At 39.4% G+C, this 20,314-nt stretch overlaps 1 protein-coding gene across 1 annotated transcript; it reads right to left on the reverse strand.

Moving 5' to 3' along the window:
- Nucleotides 1-16,264: 16,264 nt before the first annotated feature.
- On the reverse strand, nucleotides 16,265-17,230 carry LOC101967631 (olfactory receptor 11A1). The gene has a single exon (XM_005319496.2). It carries the CDS (start codon nucleotides 17,228-17,230, stop codon nucleotides 16,265-16,267), a length of 966 nt encoding a protein of 321 aa, XP_005319553.2.
- Between the last annotated feature and the right edge of the window lie 3,084 nt (nucleotides 17,231-20,314).

The following is a 20,314-nucleotide window of genomic DNA, read 5'->3' on the forward strand; positions in this document are numbered from 1 at the left end:
TGGCTCTCATCATTCCTAGGGAGTCCGTTTTCTCAGCAATCTGGATTTCTCTAAAGGATGCCAGAAGCACAGTTCACAATAGCTAGACTGTGGAACCAACCCAGATGCCCTTCAATAGAGGAATGGATTAACAAAATGTGGCATTTATACACCATGGAGTATTACGCAGCACTAAAAAATGATAAAATCGTGGAATTTGCAGGGAAATGGATGGCACTAGAGCAGATTATGCTAAGTGAAGCTAGCCAATCCCTAAAAAACAAATGCCAAATGTCTTCTTTGATATAATGAGAGCAACTAAGAATAGAGCAGGGAGGAAGAGCAGGAGAAAAAGATTAACATTAAACAGAGACATGAGGGCTGGGGATGTGGCTCAAGCGGTAGCGCGCTCGCCTGGCATGCGTGCGGCCCGGGTTCGATCCTCAGCACCACATACCAACAAAGATGTTGTGTCCGCCGAGAACTAAAAAAAAAAATAAAGATTAAAAATTCTCTCTCTCTCTCTCTCTCTCTCTCTCCCCTCTCACTCTCTCTAAAAAAAAAAAAAAAAAAAAAAAAAAAAAAAAAAAAAAAAAAAAAAAAAAAAAAACAGAGACATGAGGTGGGAGGGAAAGGGAGAGAAAAGGGAAATTGCATGGAAATGGAGGGAGACCCTCATTGCTATACAAAATTACATATAAGAGGTGGTGAGGGGAATGGGAAAAAAAAACAAGGAGAGAAATGAATTACAGTAGATAGGGTAGAGAGAGAAGATGGGAGGGGAGGGGAGGGGGGATAGTAGAGGATAGGAAAGGTAGCAGAATACAACAGTTACTAATAGGGCATTATGTAAAAATGTGGATGTGTAACCGATGTGATTCTGCAATCTGTATTTGGGGTAAAAATGGGAGTTCATAACCCACTTGAATCTAATGTATGAAATATGATATGTCAAGAGCTTTGTAATGTTTTGAACAACCAATAAAAAAAATAAAGGATTCCAGGCACAAGGCTGAGGACTAGGTGGTTCCAACCATTGCTGTTCCCTTCTTTGATGGAAATGGCCTGCAAGCAGGAACCACTTATAGTCTAATACTGTTAGGATTTCCTGGTTAGTAAGATTAAGTCTACCAAGATGCATGTGACTCCATCAGTCTAAAACACTCTACAGAAATACCTTTTAGGGGGAAATTAAACAGAACCCCATTGCAGCAACAGCCTCATGCCATAAAGCGTCCTCCTACCTCTTTGTGTATGTGTGTGTGTGTGTGTGTGTGTGTGTGTGTGTTGTGTGCATACATAATAGAAGTATCTGTTGGTGCTGAGGTTTTTGGATTGCATTATATACTTGTGTCCATATACATATTACACACACACACACACACACACACACACACACACACACACACACACACCCCTCTATGTATGCACTTATTTGCAATACCCTATCTATCCTACGTTATGTTTCATTACTTCCTATTGTGCCTTTTTAGCTTCTACCTAGAATTGTCCTTCACTGGGCCTGTCCCCAGGATTCATTCAAATTCTAGTGCCTGCACCTCACCTCCTGTTGTTCCGTAGATCATTGGCCTCTCCACTGATCAAAAGCATCTCTAAAATCCTAGAGCAGCTATTGACTATTCCATTCACTTGAATAGTTACTCAAGTCCCTTGAAAACTGGAGTAACATTGTCCCTAGTCCTCTTAATTCCCCCAGCATGGAGCTGCCCTTAGTGAAGATGCAAAACAATTACTTGTTGATTAAATGAATCAATGACTCATCAAAGCAATGGATGCATGGTGAATAAAGTCACTTTCTCTGCCTACACTGGTCTCTCCTCCCTAGCCCCCACCTCTTGGTCATAGACAGCAACACTTCTCACCAAAGCCAGCTCCAACTGAACCAAACCAACCTTCCTCCTTGCTGTGCCCCCATTCACCCTTCCCACAGTGGACAGATGGATCTTTCTAGAATCCAAACCTAACCTTTCATTATTCCCCAGTGCCCCAAGGATAGAGTTAAAGCTTCTTAGCTTGGCCTCTGGCCATCTCTTCAGCTCACCCTCAACATTCGTCTTCTCCTGTTTTGTGCTCCAGCTATACCAAACTTCCCCAATAGACTTAGAAGCCCTTTAAAGTCCATATCTCCCCTACAGTATCTAGATCAAGAATGGTACAAAAAAGTAGTTGGTCAAATAAGATATCTTGAATTGAATTGTAAGGCAATCATCACCTACATTTCCTCTTTGTTTCCATCTCTTGGCTTCTGGCTTATGAATCCCTTTGGCTTGAGAAAAAAGGTAATCTTGATGGGCTGTCAGTAATGTGTGTGTGTGTGTGTGTGTGTGTGTGTGTGTGTGTGTGTGTGTGTGTGGTTTTGCCTCATTTCACCTGCCCATTCTTTCCAGCTAGAAAGAGATACCAGAAGCATAGACAGACATTCCCCAAACCTCCACTTACAAAATGAGTCAAAGAATGCCAAGCAGTTTGGGAAACACTTACCCAGCTGGCTCTTCCTACTCCCTTCCCGACCACCTACAGAGCTCCCTGTTGTATAGGGTCTAATTGTCTCTAATCTAGTTTTAACTTCTTGTAATTACCCTCAATTATGAAATAGAGCCTGCAGAACACACTCCTTGTGGTTAAGACATGGATCTAGAGTAGAAGTGTAATTACTTTTTAGCCTCTCAGGGGTTCTGCCTAGCCTTCTGTGCAGATGCACGGTGGAAATGCCTCATCTGCTTCATCCATACATGTCCTGTTTCTGTTTTTGTTTTGAGTGCAGTTTTCTCAAATAGGTTGACTAATTTGTCTTCTGTGTCAGCCATTGGGAAATTTTTAAAATACCTACTAGCCGATATCAGCTAAACCTAGAAACCTTCAACAATTTCCTGTCACCCTTAGGAAAAAGTCCAAATGTGCCATGGGCATGAATGTTACCTGTCAAAACATCTGAGGACATGTCACCCTAATCTAGAGCCCATTCATGGCCTAAGAAGATATAAATCTTGCCTATATATCATTTTTTCTCTCTCTTGTTTGATGAATTCCTTTCTAATTTCCTAGTTCCTGAATCCCCACTTGTCACCTCAGAACTTTTACACATGCTATTCTTTTTCTCCTTCCCCATCCCACTTTTCACCTGGTAAATCCTTTGGGTATCATCCTATCATTTCAAGATATGCCCATAGAACACCCTTTTTCATTGTTAAGTTTCTTCCTTCCTTCCTTCTTTCCTTCCTTTCTTTCTTTCTTTCTTTCTTTCTTTCTTTCTTTCCTTCTTTCTTGTTGTTAGGAGGGTTTAACCCAGGGGTACTTAACCTCTGAGCCACATCCCCAGTCACCCCCCCCTTTTTTTAAATTTTGAGACAGGGTCTCACTAAGTTGCTTAGTGCCTCATGTTGCTGAGGCTGACTTTGAACTTGTAATCTTCCTGCCTCAGTCTCCTGAGGTGCTGGGATTACAGGTGCATACCACCATGACTGGTCTCATTTTAAGTTTTTCACAACTTCAATTATATAATTATCTGAATATATTTTTATGTAATCATCTTTACAGAGGTGAGATAAATATATATATATATATATATATATATATATATATATTTCAAGAAGGCAGGATCTGTGTCAGTTTTGTTTGTCTACTATATTCCAAGCACCCAGAAAAGCACTTAACACTGAATAATTGTTCAATAAATACTTGTTAATAAAGGAATGAAAAAAAGCCATCTAAAGCCATTTCATTTACTTGCTAAAGCATCATGTTGGTCTCACTTGAGGTGTGGTTATTTAATCTTGTGGGCCAATTAGTTTCACTTTATTCCCTAAACCACAGTGTATATCAGTATCTCCTGCCGATTATCTCACAAATGTACATAATTCCCCAGGGGAGACGGGTAGAAAGTGTATGGCTCAGTGCAGTCCATCCCTAATAGTAAGAAGCACGCCAAAGTTAATGTCCTGCTCACCATGGTAGTACAGCTTCCCTGCTAAACCCAAAAGGCAACAGTTTTCTATTATTGTGCTTTGGTTGGTATACTTGCCTCTTCAATGTGAATAGATTTCCTCTATTTAGCGAAACATTATGTTAATGATTGGACAGAGTAATTAATAGCAAACCAGATTAAATTTTCATGTCTCTGTACAAGCCAAAGAGAAATTATCCCCATTAACCTGATCAGTACAAACTGTCATACTAGATTAGAAGAGCTGCAGCTTCAATTTGTACCTTAACCCCCACTGTTTTGTCCAGATGGCTTGCTGGTACTTCAGCAGCTGCTCAGGAAAGAGGGAGAGGAAAACTGAAATGGGCAAGTCTGGGAGAAGAAGAGGCAAAATAGGCTTTAGGCCTGATCTAAAGGAAAGTTGCCAGCAGTACCTGCCTTAACATTTCTTTACAGAGCAGCCAGGGTGGGAAGTGGGGAAGGCAGAGTTGTCCTCAGGGCAGTGGCATTGACCATATACAGGTGAAAGGCTAAAATTGTGCTTCAGAGCAGTGTGCATGGAAATAGAACTCCAGAGAGGACCTAGAGACAGAGTCTGACACCTTAGGAAGAGAAGACTGCCAAGAGTTAAGCAGGTATCAGGAACTCAGCCAAGTGAATTGCAGTTGAGGGGGCTTCAGAGGTTAATTGAAGTACAAAGCAAAAATGGAGGTAAAATATATGCAATGTATCCTGGTAGGGTCCCCCAAGATTTCTAAACTTTAACCCAATATGTTTCTTCCTTCTCAAGCTGTACAGGTTTTTCAAGATCACCTTCCATCTTCCATCTCCATGTGATTATAAAAGAGGATTTATTAGATTGGCTCACAAGATCAGAGGCTGGATAGTTCCCCAGTGGCCATCTGCAGGCCAGAGAACTGGAGAAACCAGTAACTGCTCAATTCCAAGAAGCTGGAGTCTCAGAACAAGAGGAACCAATGGCATAGTCCCAATCTGGGACTAGGGGCCTAGAAGCTCCCTAGAGATTTGCTGGTGAGAATTCACATTAGGAGACTAAAGAAGCTGGAGTCTGGGGTCTACAGGTGATGACAGTAGCTATAAACCCACTCACTGAAGAAGAATGGGACTTACATCTTGTTAGGTTTTTCTTTTTCTTCCACTTTTTCTTCCATCCAAGCCACCATTCTATTACAGAGTGCCACCCACATTCAGGGTGGGTCTCACCTTTCTTCCTATATGCCAATAATCTCTGAAAACAGTCTCCTAGACACCAAAACCCTCTTAATCTGAAGCATTTTCTAGGCATCTTTCAATCCAATCAAGTTGACAACCCAGATTAACCATCACATATGGCAAAGGCTATAGTAGTGGTCAAGGCAGGAATTAGGTAGAGGAAATCTGGGGGTTCCAGGAACAGATAGAAACATAGAATTAATGTAAACATTAGAAAGGCCTGTAGAGAGATAACTCAGAATCCTATTCTTTGTGGAGAATAGAATATCAATTGAGGAACCAAAAAAAGAGTAGACTCTATAAGAAACTTATAGGAAACTAAATAGGACCCCAATTAATGTCATGGGATGACAGTCAGAATAGGCATGGATTTCAAATATGTCCCTGTGTCAGACTAGTATTGTTCCAAGAGCCTAAAACAGAGCTGAACCCACAGGGATTGTTGAGTAGTGCCATGCATGACCAAAATTGCAAAAATGATTTGTCAATTCACTTCTTAGTGAATAAGCCACTCATACAGTTTCTTCAGTGTTTCATAATATCTTTTCTACTAGCTGGACTGATTGCCTTTGAGAGGTGAATTCTACATGAACCGTATCACGTTAACAAAATGGCACAACTCCATGATCTCATCTGTAGTTGGATTCTACACCCATTTTGAGGTCTCTGGCATGCCAAAATTTGCCTCGAACATTCTAGCACTTTTGTTTCTTGAGCATACTAGAAAAAACATTTTTCATTCTTGTTACTATTCTTTTCAAAAACACCATGTTTTGTTGAGCTTCTCTTGAAAGTTCAAAATAAATGTCAACCTTCTCTGTTTTCATTTGTCACTCAAAATGTATTGACATCTTTACAGAAACTTTGCTTCTGTTTAGTGTTTTTTTCCAGAACAAATTAGCTTCTTCATCCAAATTGGGTTCTTCAGCCATAATTCTTACATTTTCAATACATAAAAACAATGAAAGAAGCAAATCTCTGAACTTTTTAATATTTCCATAGGTCCCATGGATGACTAGGTGATCAATTCATACATCATCATGGACACCTTCATTAAATCTTTTGTGGCAGTCCCAAGTCTTGCTCTTGATATCATTCATCTCCTCATAAACATCTGTTAACATCTAAATATCTCACTTGCAAATTCATTTCACACAATATTTGACATTTGATCCCTTAAACAATAACTGCTCATTTTTGCAGTAACATAAAAATAATATGAATTTCACCACCAACGCTAGGTAGTTCCAGAATGATTAGTTGACTTTGAAAGTTTTGTTCCTGAAAATTAAAGCCTGTTGCCAGTTTGGCCTTGGTCATGGTTCCAAATGTTGAGTAACAACTTCCCCTTGGGCAAAGTAGATGTAACCACAAGGACGATTATTTTAGAAATTAGACCACTTATTTTGTTCTTTCTCTTTCATATATTTTGTAATCATCATCTCAACCAGGGCTAACTGAAGGTCAGTGCCACATGGACTTGAAGGGAAAATAAATAAGGCTTGGGAGGGTCCATCAAATTGTTTCATGAACCTATTAGAGCACCTTAGAATATTTTTAATTTTATCTCTTGAGTAATTATATTATTTGGTAGTGATTAATAGATAGCAGGCTCTGAAGTTAGATTTGGAACATTATCAAACCATTCACTAACCTGGCCCATTAAGTAGCTTACTTTCTCTGAGCTGCAGTCTCCTTATCTACTCAACAGAAATAACATTCACCTGCAAAGTTCGCAAAAATTAACTGATATAATACATGCAAAACAATTAGCTTGGTATCTGGCACATATTGAGCTATTAATTGATGGCAAGACAAATCTGACTTAGTCAAAGGTCAAGATGCCATTCAAAACATAACACAAAACCTCTGTGAACATTGACTCTTCTTATTCAAAAACTTGCATCAGAGAGTAATGTCAGAAATGATATTCCAGTCTGGCCACACTTTAAGTTCAGGCTTGGAGTCTCTTAGGCTTGTGGGATGTATTTCTGTTTCCTTGGGACATGACCCTACACCTATTACTCCTGAGCTGGAGATACTATGGACTTTTACCTTCCTCAGTAAATAGGACTTGGCTCTCAATTTTCTTCAGCCATCCCTATTGCTAGACAAGGACTGAAAGTTTCCATTAATCCTCTAGATCTCTGTGAACCCAGGCTGATTTTATTCAAATTAATTTTCTTCTCAAAGTGTTGATTAATTGAGGCATTATTATCTGCTATTGTTACTTCCAAATAGAAAACAATGAACTCTACTTCCAAATAGATGGCTTAGCAGCATCCATATCAATAAACAGGTAAGTATGATCACTAAATGATTATACTTTCACAAGTAAATGAAACCTGAATTTCAAAGCCTGTAATCTTGTTTAAAGTATTAGTTTACCAAACACACTTTTTTTTTTGTAGCTGGCAAAATGGTAAACTCCAAAGCCTACTCTATAAATAAGGCAGTCCCTTGGGGCTGGGGTTGTGGCTCAGTGGTAGATTGTTCTTCTCACATGTGTGAGACACTGGGTTTGATCCTCAGCACAACATAAAAATAAATAAAATAAAGGTATAAAAAATAAGGCAGTCCTGTATCCTGAACCAAGAAAGTTCAAATTAAGAGGTTTACTTTATCTATATTAACCCTAACTACAATGATATGTCACTTATCTAATGGTCCTCTTCCTGGAAGCCATAATTGTCTACTATTGACAGAGCTAAAAACTAAGAATTACTCTTTAAAAACCTTGGGGCAGTCAAAATAGATGATACAAAAACTATGTACCAAAACTCATGCAGAGTACTTATAGAAAAACCCCCTGAGGCTGTCAATCCTGCTTTATACACGATTGTAACTCAGCTTGGTTTCTGAGCCTAAGGTAGAACAGAAAATGTCAAAGGAAGAGTCACGAACAATGTTATCAGCAAGTGAAGACTTTAAGAAAAAAGACAGGAGACTTCTTTAATAATAGACAGCCTGGGGGCTATTAGTGGATAATTAAATAATCTGATACATTACAAGATAGCGCCTTAGGACACCCCTAACATTCCATCCCAACCCATGATTACTGTCTATAAAGATGGCGTAAAATCAGCCTGAAAAGGGCAAATTGTGTCAGCTACACTTGGCATAAAAAGACAGATCTATGCATTTGAAACAATTGGCTACTGCAGGTGATGTTTCTTCTGTTTAGTCCATATACTTGAAAACATTGCTTTCCTGGCCAATGCCAAACAGATCAGGTGTTATGATATCTGCCAACCAAGCAATGTCACACTGGGTTCTGCCAGCTTGGCATCAATGAACAGATAAGAGTTTTTGATGAGTACATGGTTTGTATATACAAAAAGCAGATGGTAGTAAAATGTCTGTGAACCATTTTCTTTCCCCTCCTTGTGATGGCACACACATGGATATTGGTAGTCTCAGTGGTGTCTGCATTATTTCCAACATTCAGTTACTGGGATGGCTGTTCTACTCTCTCTCTCTCTCTCTCTCTCTCTCTCTCTCTCTCTCTCTCTCTCTCTCTCTCTCTCTCTCTCATGTGTGTGTGTGTGTGTGTGTGTGTGTGTGTGTGTGTGTGTAGGGGATTGTTGTCAAAGGATGAGCCCTGAGACTGGGAAGTTTATGGAGGCTTCCCTCTAGACAAAATAAAAGATGCTCTGGGCAAACCATTTTGCCATAGCTCCTTCCAGAAGAAATGTGTTCCAGCAAGAAAGGGAGGTGTTGGCAAGGAAAAGTTATTTTTCCAGGTTTCTAATGAATTCAGGGAATTTCCTCTCACCTGGCTACCAATAATAAACATAACTTGGGCTGGGGAGAAGTACAAAATAATGACCTCCCTAGGAGCTGTTATGCACTTACTTTTAATAACTCCCCCTGAGCCCATCTCCCAGTGAAGTTCTTTGTAATTAAAATGCCTTCTTTAACTATGTCAGGTATAACCAATTAAACCATCTACTCTATAGTGAATGAGGGGCCAATTCTTTAATCCCAATAATTAGTATTCAAAAATGGGAAGCAATATGACGAAAGAAGCAGGCCATTGGTTATAAGAAAAGGAGCTACTTACAAACCTGGCTGAGAGGTGCAGAGATAGCTTTTATATAACAGCACTGTGTATGTATTTGTGTGTGCATTTAAAAAAATTTTTTTCAAAGTTTGTAGTTGGGCACAATACCTTTATTTTGTTTATTTATTTTTATGTAGTGCTGAAGAAGGAACCTAGTGCCTCACATATGCTAGGCAAGTGCTCTACCCCTTGTATGAAGACATTTACGTGAAAGATGGTGTGTGTGTGTGTGCGCGCGTGTGTGCATATTTGTATCTATATATCTATATACCTATCTAGATAGATAGATATTTGCATATATTAGGGTAATGTGTGTCTCTGTGTGAAAGGGTTATTTATATTTGGGCCATTTAATAGAGACACAGAGTCCAATATACTTTAAGCTAGCTCCTAAGGGCATCCCATATCTAAGCCTAGCCTCTAGTAATTAATGTTTATAAAATGGCCTAAAATCATCCAGAAAATGTTAAATGGTATCAAATTCACTTAACATAAAAAGACAGAGTGGGCTCTCTTTTGATTCTCAGCACCACATGAAAATAAATAAAGTCCATCAACAACTAAAAAAAAAAAAGAAAAAGAAGACAGAAAGTTGTTTATTTGAAACAATTGCAATGAAAAGAACGTGGCCACTTGAAAGCATTCCTCTATTATTTGGTACATGCACTTTTATATAGTGCATCTCCTTCACTGTCAATGGCAAACAGATCAGATGTTACAGTATCTGCCAACCAAAGCATGTCACACTAGGTTCTGCCAGTGTGGATATGGGTCTGTGTGTCATCATCTTGTGTCTCTGGTGTGTGTGTGTATGTGTGTGTGATCATTCAGGTTGGGGTCTGTTTATGCACAGAGGTGTGACAAGCATGAAAGGGCATACATTTTTTAAATGAATCCAATCTAATTGAAGCCCATTTCTTGCCAGCTTCTTGTCTTGACCATCATTCTTCCTGGTTTTTGGATCCAGTGCCCTGTTTTGCCTTCTTCAACAGGGATCCCATGGGTCCAATTTGGCTCAGTTGTAGATTGCTCACATTATCTGACCTTGCCCTTCCATCCAGCCCAGTAGCCCATTGCCCCATCATGCAGTTTCAACTGCATCCTCTTGCCAGAGCTGCCACCTGTTCTTTGGTCCATTCTGGCCAGAACTGCTTCCTTGAAACTGACCTAATGACCCTGCTTAGGCTAAGTTAAGCACTAATCCTGGCAGACCAAGGGTGGGAACAATGTGATAAGGTTGGACCACAGGATTTGCATGGTGTGAACCAGGCTCCCTTGGGGGCAGTAAAAACCAGCATGCATGAAAGGCAGCCTGAAGTGGGGATGGCTAGTTTGAGGTGGAAGGGAAGCTCTCAGGGTCCTTGGTCCAAAGGAAAAGCCAAGTGGAAAATTGAAGTGAGAGCCAAGTATGAAAAGTACTAGTTCACCAGTGAAAGGAAGACTGAACAAAATGCAGAGTTCTCAGGACTATCACTCCAAAGTGAAGTCCTAATGTTATCCTAAGAACCTACCAGCATTTACTGGGCAGTGGGCACATCTCAGCAAACAAGACATCACCTCAGCCCTCAAGAAGCTCACTCTATATTCAAAGAGACCAAGAAGCCAATTTTGTTCACAGTTCTGTATAAGAAGTGCCACAATAGACAAAAGAGAAGCCTTCCTAGAAACATAGAATTAGGCAGGTAAGTAGTGGGGAGGGGAAAGAACATTTAAAGGCTAACCATTTGCCTTCAAGATAAAGTCCAAATCCCTTGGCTTGGAATAAAATGCCTTTCCTGAATTATCTGCAGCTTTATTGGTCTCAGTTGTCACCACCATTGTGCACACACTGTACATCCAGCCACACTGGATTATTTGCAGTAGTTTGGACATGTGTACACTTTTCGACTTTGAAGCCATTGCAGATGACTACTTTGCATGGAATGCCCCCCCAAGTTCCACCCATGAAATCTTATTTATCTTAATTCAGCTGAGATAATATCTCCTCTGAGAAGTCTTCTCTTCTCTTGACGACTATCTCACAGATGAATTTGAGTGTCTAAATGAGTTAGATAGGGGGCTGGGGATGTGGCTCAAGCGGTAGCGCGCTCGCCTAGCATGCGTGCGGCCCGGGTTCGATCCCCAGCAGCACCACATACCAACAATGATGTTGTGTCCGCCAAGAACTAAGAAAAAATAAATAAATGTTAAAATTAAAAAAAAAATGAGTTAGATAGGACTACCATAACAAACCACCACAAAGCGAGCGGCTTTAACCACAGAAATTTATCTTTTCTCCAAGTTCTGAAGACTGGAAGTGTGACATCAAGACAGAGTTGGTCCCATCAATGAAGAATCTGTCCCATGACTCATTCCCAGATTCTGGTGACTTCCTAGCAATCTTTGGCATTGCTTGGCTTCTAGATGAAGCTCCCCAATTTCTGCCTTCAGGTTCATATGGTATTCTTCCTGTCTGCATATGTCTAAATTTCTCTGGTCATATTGAATAAGGACCCACATTAATGACCTCATTTTAACTTCATTACCTCTGTAAAGACCTTATCTCCAAATAAGGTCATAGTTTTAGGTACTGGGCATTAGTACTTCAACATATCTTTCTCTGGGGAATACAGTTCAATTTATAAAAATATCAGTGTTTTCTCAGTGCTTCTGTGGGACCTTACAGTTCTCATAGTATTAATCAATTTAATTATAATGGTATGCCTAATTGCTTATCTGTTTCATCAGGCTATGAGCTCTAGAAAGCAAGGATTATGATTTATACCTTGTTGTATCTGTAGTATTTGAAACAAAATCAAGAACATAGTAGGCATTCAGAACATATTTGTCACAGTGTAAGTGTCACTCCTTTGAGCAGAGACCAATCTTTTCACATGTGCTCTGGACCTTGGACCTTATGGGCACTGGAGGGACCATATCTCTACAGTCTCCTGCATCTTCAACTACTCCCTCTCTCCTACCTTAAAATGTATTGTAATATTTTACATGGTAAAATACATCTTCCCCTAAGCTTTCTTTCTGTTTTAGCTTTAACAAAATATATTTCCTTTGGGAGCAAGATGCCTCCAAAGAATTATCTGTAGATTTTTTTTTCTTTCTTTTTTTACCCTTATTTATTTATTTGTCATTTTCAGTTACACATAGCATTAATAGTCATTTTGACATAACTATAAATGTATGGAATGTAATTTGTTCTAATTCAGTCCCCAATACTTTTAATTTGTTCCTTTGTCTCAATCCAATATTGCTTCTGCATGCACAACTCTACCAAAAGTGCCTTTAGTGAGGTCATCAATATCTTCCAAGTTAGGAGATACAATGGACTCTTCTCTGTTTTCAGCTTACTCTTCCCCTCAACAGCCTCCAACACAATTTACCAGGCTCTCCTTGTTAAAAAATTCTTTTCTCTCTCCTTGCATGGTTTCTCTCCTGTCTATCCTCTCCTCAATTGCTGGCCATTCTTTATCTAAATAACCTCTAAATGAAGTTCCCATGGCTCCAAACTGGGCTGTCATCTCTTCTCCCTTTAAACTGCTTCTCTTCATGATTTCATCCACTTCATTCTTTTAAATACCACCTACATGTTGATGGCTTCTCAATTTTTATTTCTGGATCAGATATCTCTTTGGAGTTCCCGATCAGTATATTTAACCACCTACTTAGCATCCACTATCATATCAGAGCACTCTCATACAAAATTGTTATCATAATTTTTTCTCTCCTGGAAACCTGGCTCTATTCCAGAGTCCCGCCCCACATATCAGTGAATAGCACGAGCATATATTCAATTCACAAACCAGTAATCAGAAATTTATTATTGATGCTTCCTTCTATCAGTAAGCCCTATCAATTCTGCTTCTGAAGATATCAAGTTCAATTCATTTCTCTTCATCTCCCTCACCACACTTATAATCCACACTATCATCATCTCTCACCAGTGGCACTGCAAGAGTGTACTAGCTGACTTCCCACATCTATTAGCCCCCCACTCCCATCAAAAATCATTCTCCACATAGCAGCCAGAGAGATGTTAAAAAATAACATAGGTCTGGGCTGGGATTGTGGCTCAGTGGTAGAGCACTCGCCTAGCATGGGCGCGACCCGGGTTCAATTCTCAGCACCACATAAAAATAAAGGCATTGCATTGTGTCCATCTAGAAAAAAAGATATTCTCTCTCTCTCTCTCTCTCTCTCTCTCTCTCTCTCTCTCTCTCTCTCTCTCTCTCAAAACAAAAAAAATAACATGGGTCATGTTACTCTACTAAAATCATTCAAGAATTCCAATCTTACTTAACAAAGAAGACCAGCAAAGCACTGCATTTCTTGGTACTTGCCTACTTTCCCAGCCCAGCCTGCAAAATTCTCTCCCTTGATCATTACATTCTAACCCTGCTAGCTATTTCTCTATTCCCCAAACACTCTAAGATCCTTACCACTACAGACCTTGTTCCCTCTGTCAAAACCCCTATCCCAACCCTTCTTATAATCTCTTTGCCTGGCTTACTCCTATCTATCTGTTCTTCAAGTCTCTGTTCAAATGTCCTATATGAAGAGCTTTCTCTGTTATACCCAACACAATCCAAGTTAAGTATGTCTTCCTAGAATCCTTAACCTTTTCTTTATATCACAATATTAATTTATTGAGGGATTGTCAGGATACAGGTGGTAATCAAACCTGAGGAAATATAGTTAAGTGAGGGTAGAAAACATACAATCATTTGACCATTCACTCAAAAACTATTGATTCATTGCCTCCTGTATACCAAGTATTCTCTAGGCACTGGAGACACAGATAATTCCTCAAACTTAGGTCCATGGTGAATCTCATAGAGAATAGGAGAGCATCATTTAGCTCAAAGTATTAGATGGGAGAAAACAGGCAAGACTTTCTGGAGACGATGATGATGGAGCATAATATTAAAAAGGGGAACATTAGCTAGTTGCCATATAAATGTGTGCAGGTTTTCCTGGCATAGGGCAGAAGTAAGGATGCACATAATATGGTAAATTATGAGATGGAGATTATTGGGAGATGAGATTAGAGGAGCAGGAGCAGGGTGATGGAAGGCCTTGAGTCCCACACTGAAGAGCTTGGATTTTAGTGTATGTAGGTGGGTATCATCTGTCCATTGTACACACAGCACTATGTTGGGCACTTGAGGGTACAGCTGTAAATGACTTTCTGCCTCTGTCTGAAGGGTTCACAAACTCATGATAAGATAGGACTTAGGCATAAAAAGTACAGAGCAATTCCTTCTACATGTCAAATGAAGAAATATAAAGTACTCCTCAGGGGAGAAAAAATACAAATAGGACATTCCTAGGAGAAGGTATAGCTTGAGTTGGATCTTAAAGGATCAAACTACCGACATTATGAGCAGTTCTTTAATTCATATATCCCACTAAAAGTTTTGTTAGGTCTTTATATTAAGTTTTGCACATTAATTAGATAATTTTAAAGTTAAGGTAAATAAGTACATTAGAATTTTCCTGCTGAGATTTTTTTACAGGTACTTTTTTCAAGATCTACATATTCTATAAACAATGTAAGAACATAAATTCTGAGCAATTTGAACACCAAGGCCTCCAGACTATAATATCTCAGACTGAAACCGTCTACATTGTTCATTATTCTATTCTCAGCATCCAGCATAGTGTGTGGATAATATTAAGCTCTCAATAAATATTTTTGATTGAATAAATGAATACATGTATTGTATCCTTTTCCAGAGCAGAATCTTTTGGCTTTTTTCTTTCTCTTAGAGTGTAGCATTAAAATGCCAATTCATAATATTAGATAGCTGGAAACAGGTACAAAAGTAAGAAATAGAAGCACAAGTTAGTCCATCAAGAAGCTCATGTATATAGAAGAAAAAGGATCTGTGAGTAGAACAGAAAAAAGAAATGAAAATGCTGTAGGTAGTTGTAAATGTTGGAGAGACCCTAATCTAGAATATACTGCTGAAGGCAAGCCACATATCCAATAGATTGCTTTAAGTGCTTAATGCACAATCCTCTAAAATTAGTCTACTAGTGGGTTTTCATATATTCTGTTAGATTCCATCTTTATTTTGGTAATTCCAGGCCAAGTAGAGGTGCAGTATTATTATTAATAATCGTTGAACACAGCCACCCAGCCAGAAGGAAACAAACATGGTCTCCTCACTTAGGGAACTCCCCCATTCTTATGGGGGTAACATGATTCCACTTCTCCTCCAGCCCCAGGACCTCCTACTTTGATTTTTTTATATATTTTCCTACTTGCTTCAATGATTGAAGTTTTTGACTTGCCCTTTTAGGTGTATATGTTTGTGACCCTATTCAATAGCAACTGCTTCTTTACATATTATAGTTGTCTTGTGTTGTGTTTTCTTTTTCTTTTGTTTGTGTTTTCTTTTTAAAATCAGTATCAAGTCTCCTCAAATAAACAAAATCAAGAACTTCTTTTGATTTTTTCTTTTTTGGTGCCAGAGATTGAACCCAAGGGTGCTCTACCACTGAGTCATATCCCCAGCCTCTTTTATTTTTATTGTGAAACAGGGTCTCACTAAGTTGCTAGGCTGGCTTCAAACCTGCCTTAGTCTTCTGAGCCATTGGATTACAGGCATGCAGCATCATGCCTGAATTTTTGATTAACATTTATTAACTGTACATATCAATGGGGTTCAGTGTGATATTTCAATATGGAAATTGAACACAAGTAAAATATACCTACCATTTCTTACTTCCAAGGTGGAGCTTTTGGGGGAGATAAATGCAATAATTATGTATTATTTATCCCAGAATGGTTTTCCCTCCCATCAACTTGGAAGTGCTTCTCCACAGTATAAATATGTTCAAGGAACACTAGGCCATCTCAAGTAGACTGGGACCAACTCATCCCCCAAATCATAAGATTTGGGGATGAGCCAATATTTGGCATTATAAAAACTATCATCTATTCTGTGTTGTCCTAATCTGATTGAGACTTCTTTGAGCATGGGAAGAATGCTTTGACTTCAGGCTGCTGTCAGGTTTTTTGGTTGAGTGGTGCTGTCATTGCAGGATCAAATTTTCAGTTTCCTTAGGGCATCCTTGACATCTTTGTTTTTGAGACTGTAGATAAGAGGATTACACAGGGGAGTGACAACCGTATACAGCAAGGAAAAGGTTTTATGTAGAGTTGTCACCTGGCCAGCCAAGGGCACAGCATAGACCAAGATTAAGGTCCCATAAAACAAGGTCACAACTACTAGATGAGAGGAGCAAGTGGAGAATGCCTTTTGCCTACCAGTTGTGGATGGCATATGCAAGACCACTGAAAGAATCCTCCAGTAGGAGGCTAGGGTTAGTCCAAAGGGGGCAAGAGTCACCAGGGCTGTTAGACTCATGCACACCAGGTTGACCACATGAGGATCTGTGCAGGAGAGCCTCTGTAGAGGTTTCAAGTCACAGAAGAAGTGGTCAATCTCATTGTCCCCACAGAAGGTCAAGCTGGATACCATAGCACCCTGGAATGCAGCTGCTACAGTGAAGCCACTAAGCCACGAGCCAACTGCCAGTCCCATACACAAAGTTTTATGCATTAATGTTGGATAGTGCAAGGGCCAGCAGACAGCCAGGTACCGGTCATAAGACATCACTGCCAGTAGACAACATTCAGTGCTTCCCAGGGCCCCAAAGAAATAGAGTTGAATAATACAACACACCATAGACATTGCTCTATTTTCTCTCAACAAGTCTACCAGCATCCTGGGCACAATATTGGATGTATAGCATACCTCCAGGCATGAGAGATTCACCAGGAAGAAGTACATTGGAGTTTGTAGAACCTGTTGAGTGCTCACCAGCACCACAAGGAGAAGATTCCCAGAAATGGTGGCTAAGTAGACAATGCCAAACACTAGGAAGAGTAAGGGACTCAGTTCCTTAAGGTCTCCAAACCCTAGTATGATAAACTCAGTTACCATCCTAGTGGTGTTTTCTGGCCTCATAGAGGGCAAAAATGTCTGAGGAAGTCTTTGCTTCTCCATAACAACACATCAGATCATATCACCACTTAGATTTCCCACATGGTCCAGTTCTGTCAGTGGGTAGAGCTCTGTATTGATGAGGGCATTTCTAGGGGACTGGTCCTCATCACAGCCAGTTAAATTTGCCTTCAAAAAACTGTTTCTAAAAATCAGCTGAACCTGTCATCTTGTCAGGATGTGAAATAGGGTAAAGGAGACTAACTGGGAAAAGGAACAGCTCAGTGAGAAGCAATCTCCATCCCTAAGAGAACAATCCAGAGTACAAACACTGGTAGCAAGTTGAGAGCCCCACATTCACATTAAAAGGAGATGTGGAGAGACTATGTTTGGAATTCTTAATGCCATTTTGAACAGAGGAAAATTATTATTAAACATTGACAATTCCAAGAAATGACAGGCCAGATAACAAATCATATTTATGTCCTTTTTGATCAGAGCATGAAATGACTCAAATGGCAGAACTGAAGCAGAGGATCATTTCTTTGATGTTACTGGATCATCCATGCCTATTTGGTGCCTACATCCATGAGGGAGCAGGACAGCAGTTGCCAGAGAGAGTAGATTCTGGAAAACCAGGAGTATCACCTAAAAGAGAATAAGAATTTCTTATTTTTAAATCTTGCTCCTAAAAGGATATAATTTAGGCTTCTGGGGAAAAAAATCCTAGCAGCTGATATTTGGAACTACTGGTTGGATTTGTGTTGCACACATCTAGGCACACACAGATTTATAGGTAGTCACACATATAAAGATTAAGACCACATGTTACCTTCTTTGCTGTCATTTTTAAATTTTGAGTCTCCTAGGTCATTCTTTTAGAAGTAAAATATTTGTTCCTTGGTAATTCTACCTTAATTCAAATATAATGACATTAGAAAGCGGACATGGGTTAGATCACAGGGTCCAAATAAGTAGGCTTTCCATATGGATTAGCAGCCCTGGGAGAGAAATTGGCATGTTTTCTTATTCAATTTTGTTTTGGGGTATTTTTCAAGGTAGTGTGGTATAATGACTAAACAAAGGAAACTTAGAGCCAGACTGCCTAGTTTGACTGTGTGACCTTGGGCAGGTACTTCATCTTTCTGATTCTCAGTTTTCTCATCTGAAAAACAAGGTGTTATGGATTTGAAATGTCCTCCAAATAAATACTCATGTGTTGAAGGCTTAGTTCCCAATATAGCCATGTTCAGAGGTGGAGCTTTGAGGAAGTGGTGGAATCACAAGAGCTCAGATTGCATCAGTGGATTAATGGGTTGATAATTGAATGAACTACTGGGAGATGGTGGAAACAAGCAGTGGGGCATGGTTAGGGGAAGTAGGTCACTGGGACATTGCTTTGTGATTTTGTCTTATTCCTGGCCCCTCCCTAGCCCACACTCTCTGCTTCCCAGCTGCTATGAAGTAAGCAGCTTTCCCCCACCATGCCCTTATGCCATAATGTTCTGCCTCACTTCAGGCCCACAGTGATGGGGCCAAGTGACCATGCACTAAAACCACTGAAACAGTAAACCAAAATATATCTTTCCTCCTCTAAGTTGACTTTCTCAGGAAATATTTTACAGCAACAAAAAGCTAACACTCAAGGACAATAAAAGTTATCTCAGTGTTGTTTTGAGTACACGGAAAGTAATTAGAATAGTGCTTGGCACATAGAAGCACTAAATAAGTATTAAAAACTTTTGTTTACAAAATAAAATTATTTATTAAAAACATCCCCACAGAAGGATTAACCAACATTCCTAATCACTGCACTGAAACGAGATAAACACTATAAATGCACAGGAGGAAAATTATACATTTCTCATTACATCTTAACCATTTCCTATCACCACTTAATTTAAAAAAAATTAATAATACATTTTCATCACTTGATTTTCACACTTAATTTAACTTGAATTTCATTTAAAATAACCTTAATATCTGTCTATGGAGTTATGTTAGGATTAGATGAGATCATGTATATAAAGTGCCTGCCACATGGAAAATGATCTGTAAATCATGACTAACAACAGTACTGACAACAATTAGCCTAGAATCCTCAAAGGAGTGTGTGGCAGAATTGAGATTCACAACTCTGTGTGACTCCAAAAGTCATGAACTTTCCACTAAACCAACTGATTTCCATGTGTGTGTATATGCACATGTGTTCTGAGTTTATGTGCAAGGGGATTTGAGAATTCAAATCCAAAAGGGTTAAAGGCAAATTCTCCACCATGGTCTTGTACCTTTTCACCAGCTTCTTCCTACGCATCCACTTTGTACCAGTTCCCCACCATGCATGAGCCAGGGGCACCCACACTGCTCTCTTTGTTCTTTTGGCTCTTGTTCCTGTCCAGCTCCTGACCCTTTCTTCAACCTCCTTTTTTTGAGGGGGAACTCATGGTTTTCACTGGATGTTCTCAGTTCAGGCTCCTGCCTCCTTCTCAAGAGCTTTGGCTCAGACCCATTCTCCTTGGTTTCCCCCAATATTGAGGCCATGATTAACTGTTTCCTTTAAAAATGAACATCTACTTCCACTTGGTCACTGCTTTCCCTTCTTTCTGATTTATTTTTTTATTTATAACACCTATAACACATAATACACTATATTTAATTCTATTTAATAATCTCTTGCCTTTAATGTAGGCTCCACGAGAGGGGGGATGTCCTGTCTTTTATTCACTATTGAATCCTCAGCTCCTAGAACACTGTCTGGGACAGAGGAGACACAGTAAATGTTTGCTCAGTGATTTAATAGTATGATAGAATGAATGGTGCTTTGCCTCTAAAACTAGACAGAACCATGTTCAGACCTGAGCTCTGCCACTTACCAGTATGTGACCCTGGGCTATTTAGGCACCCTCCGTGTGCCTCTATTTTGTCATCAATTAACTACGAATCTCAACAGAGCCTCTTAGATGTCCCCAAATATCCATTATCTTCTTTTCCTATATCAGGGATTGGCAAACTTTTTCTTAAATGCTAGAGAGTACTATTTTAAGTTTTGTGGTCCATCCTGTCTTTATTACAACTATTCAACAATGTTATTTTACTCAGAAAGCAGCATAGATAATATATAAATGAATGAGAGTGCCTATGTTACAT

The sequence above is a fragment of the Ictidomys tridecemlineatus genome, chromosome X (genome assembly GCF_052094955.1).
Source record: "Ictidomys tridecemlineatus isolate mIctTri1 chromosome X, mIctTri1.hap1, whole genome shotgun sequence".
NCBI classification, from domain to species: domain Eukaryota; kingdom Metazoa; phylum Chordata; class Mammalia; order Rodentia; family Sciuridae; genus Ictidomys; species Ictidomys tridecemlineatus.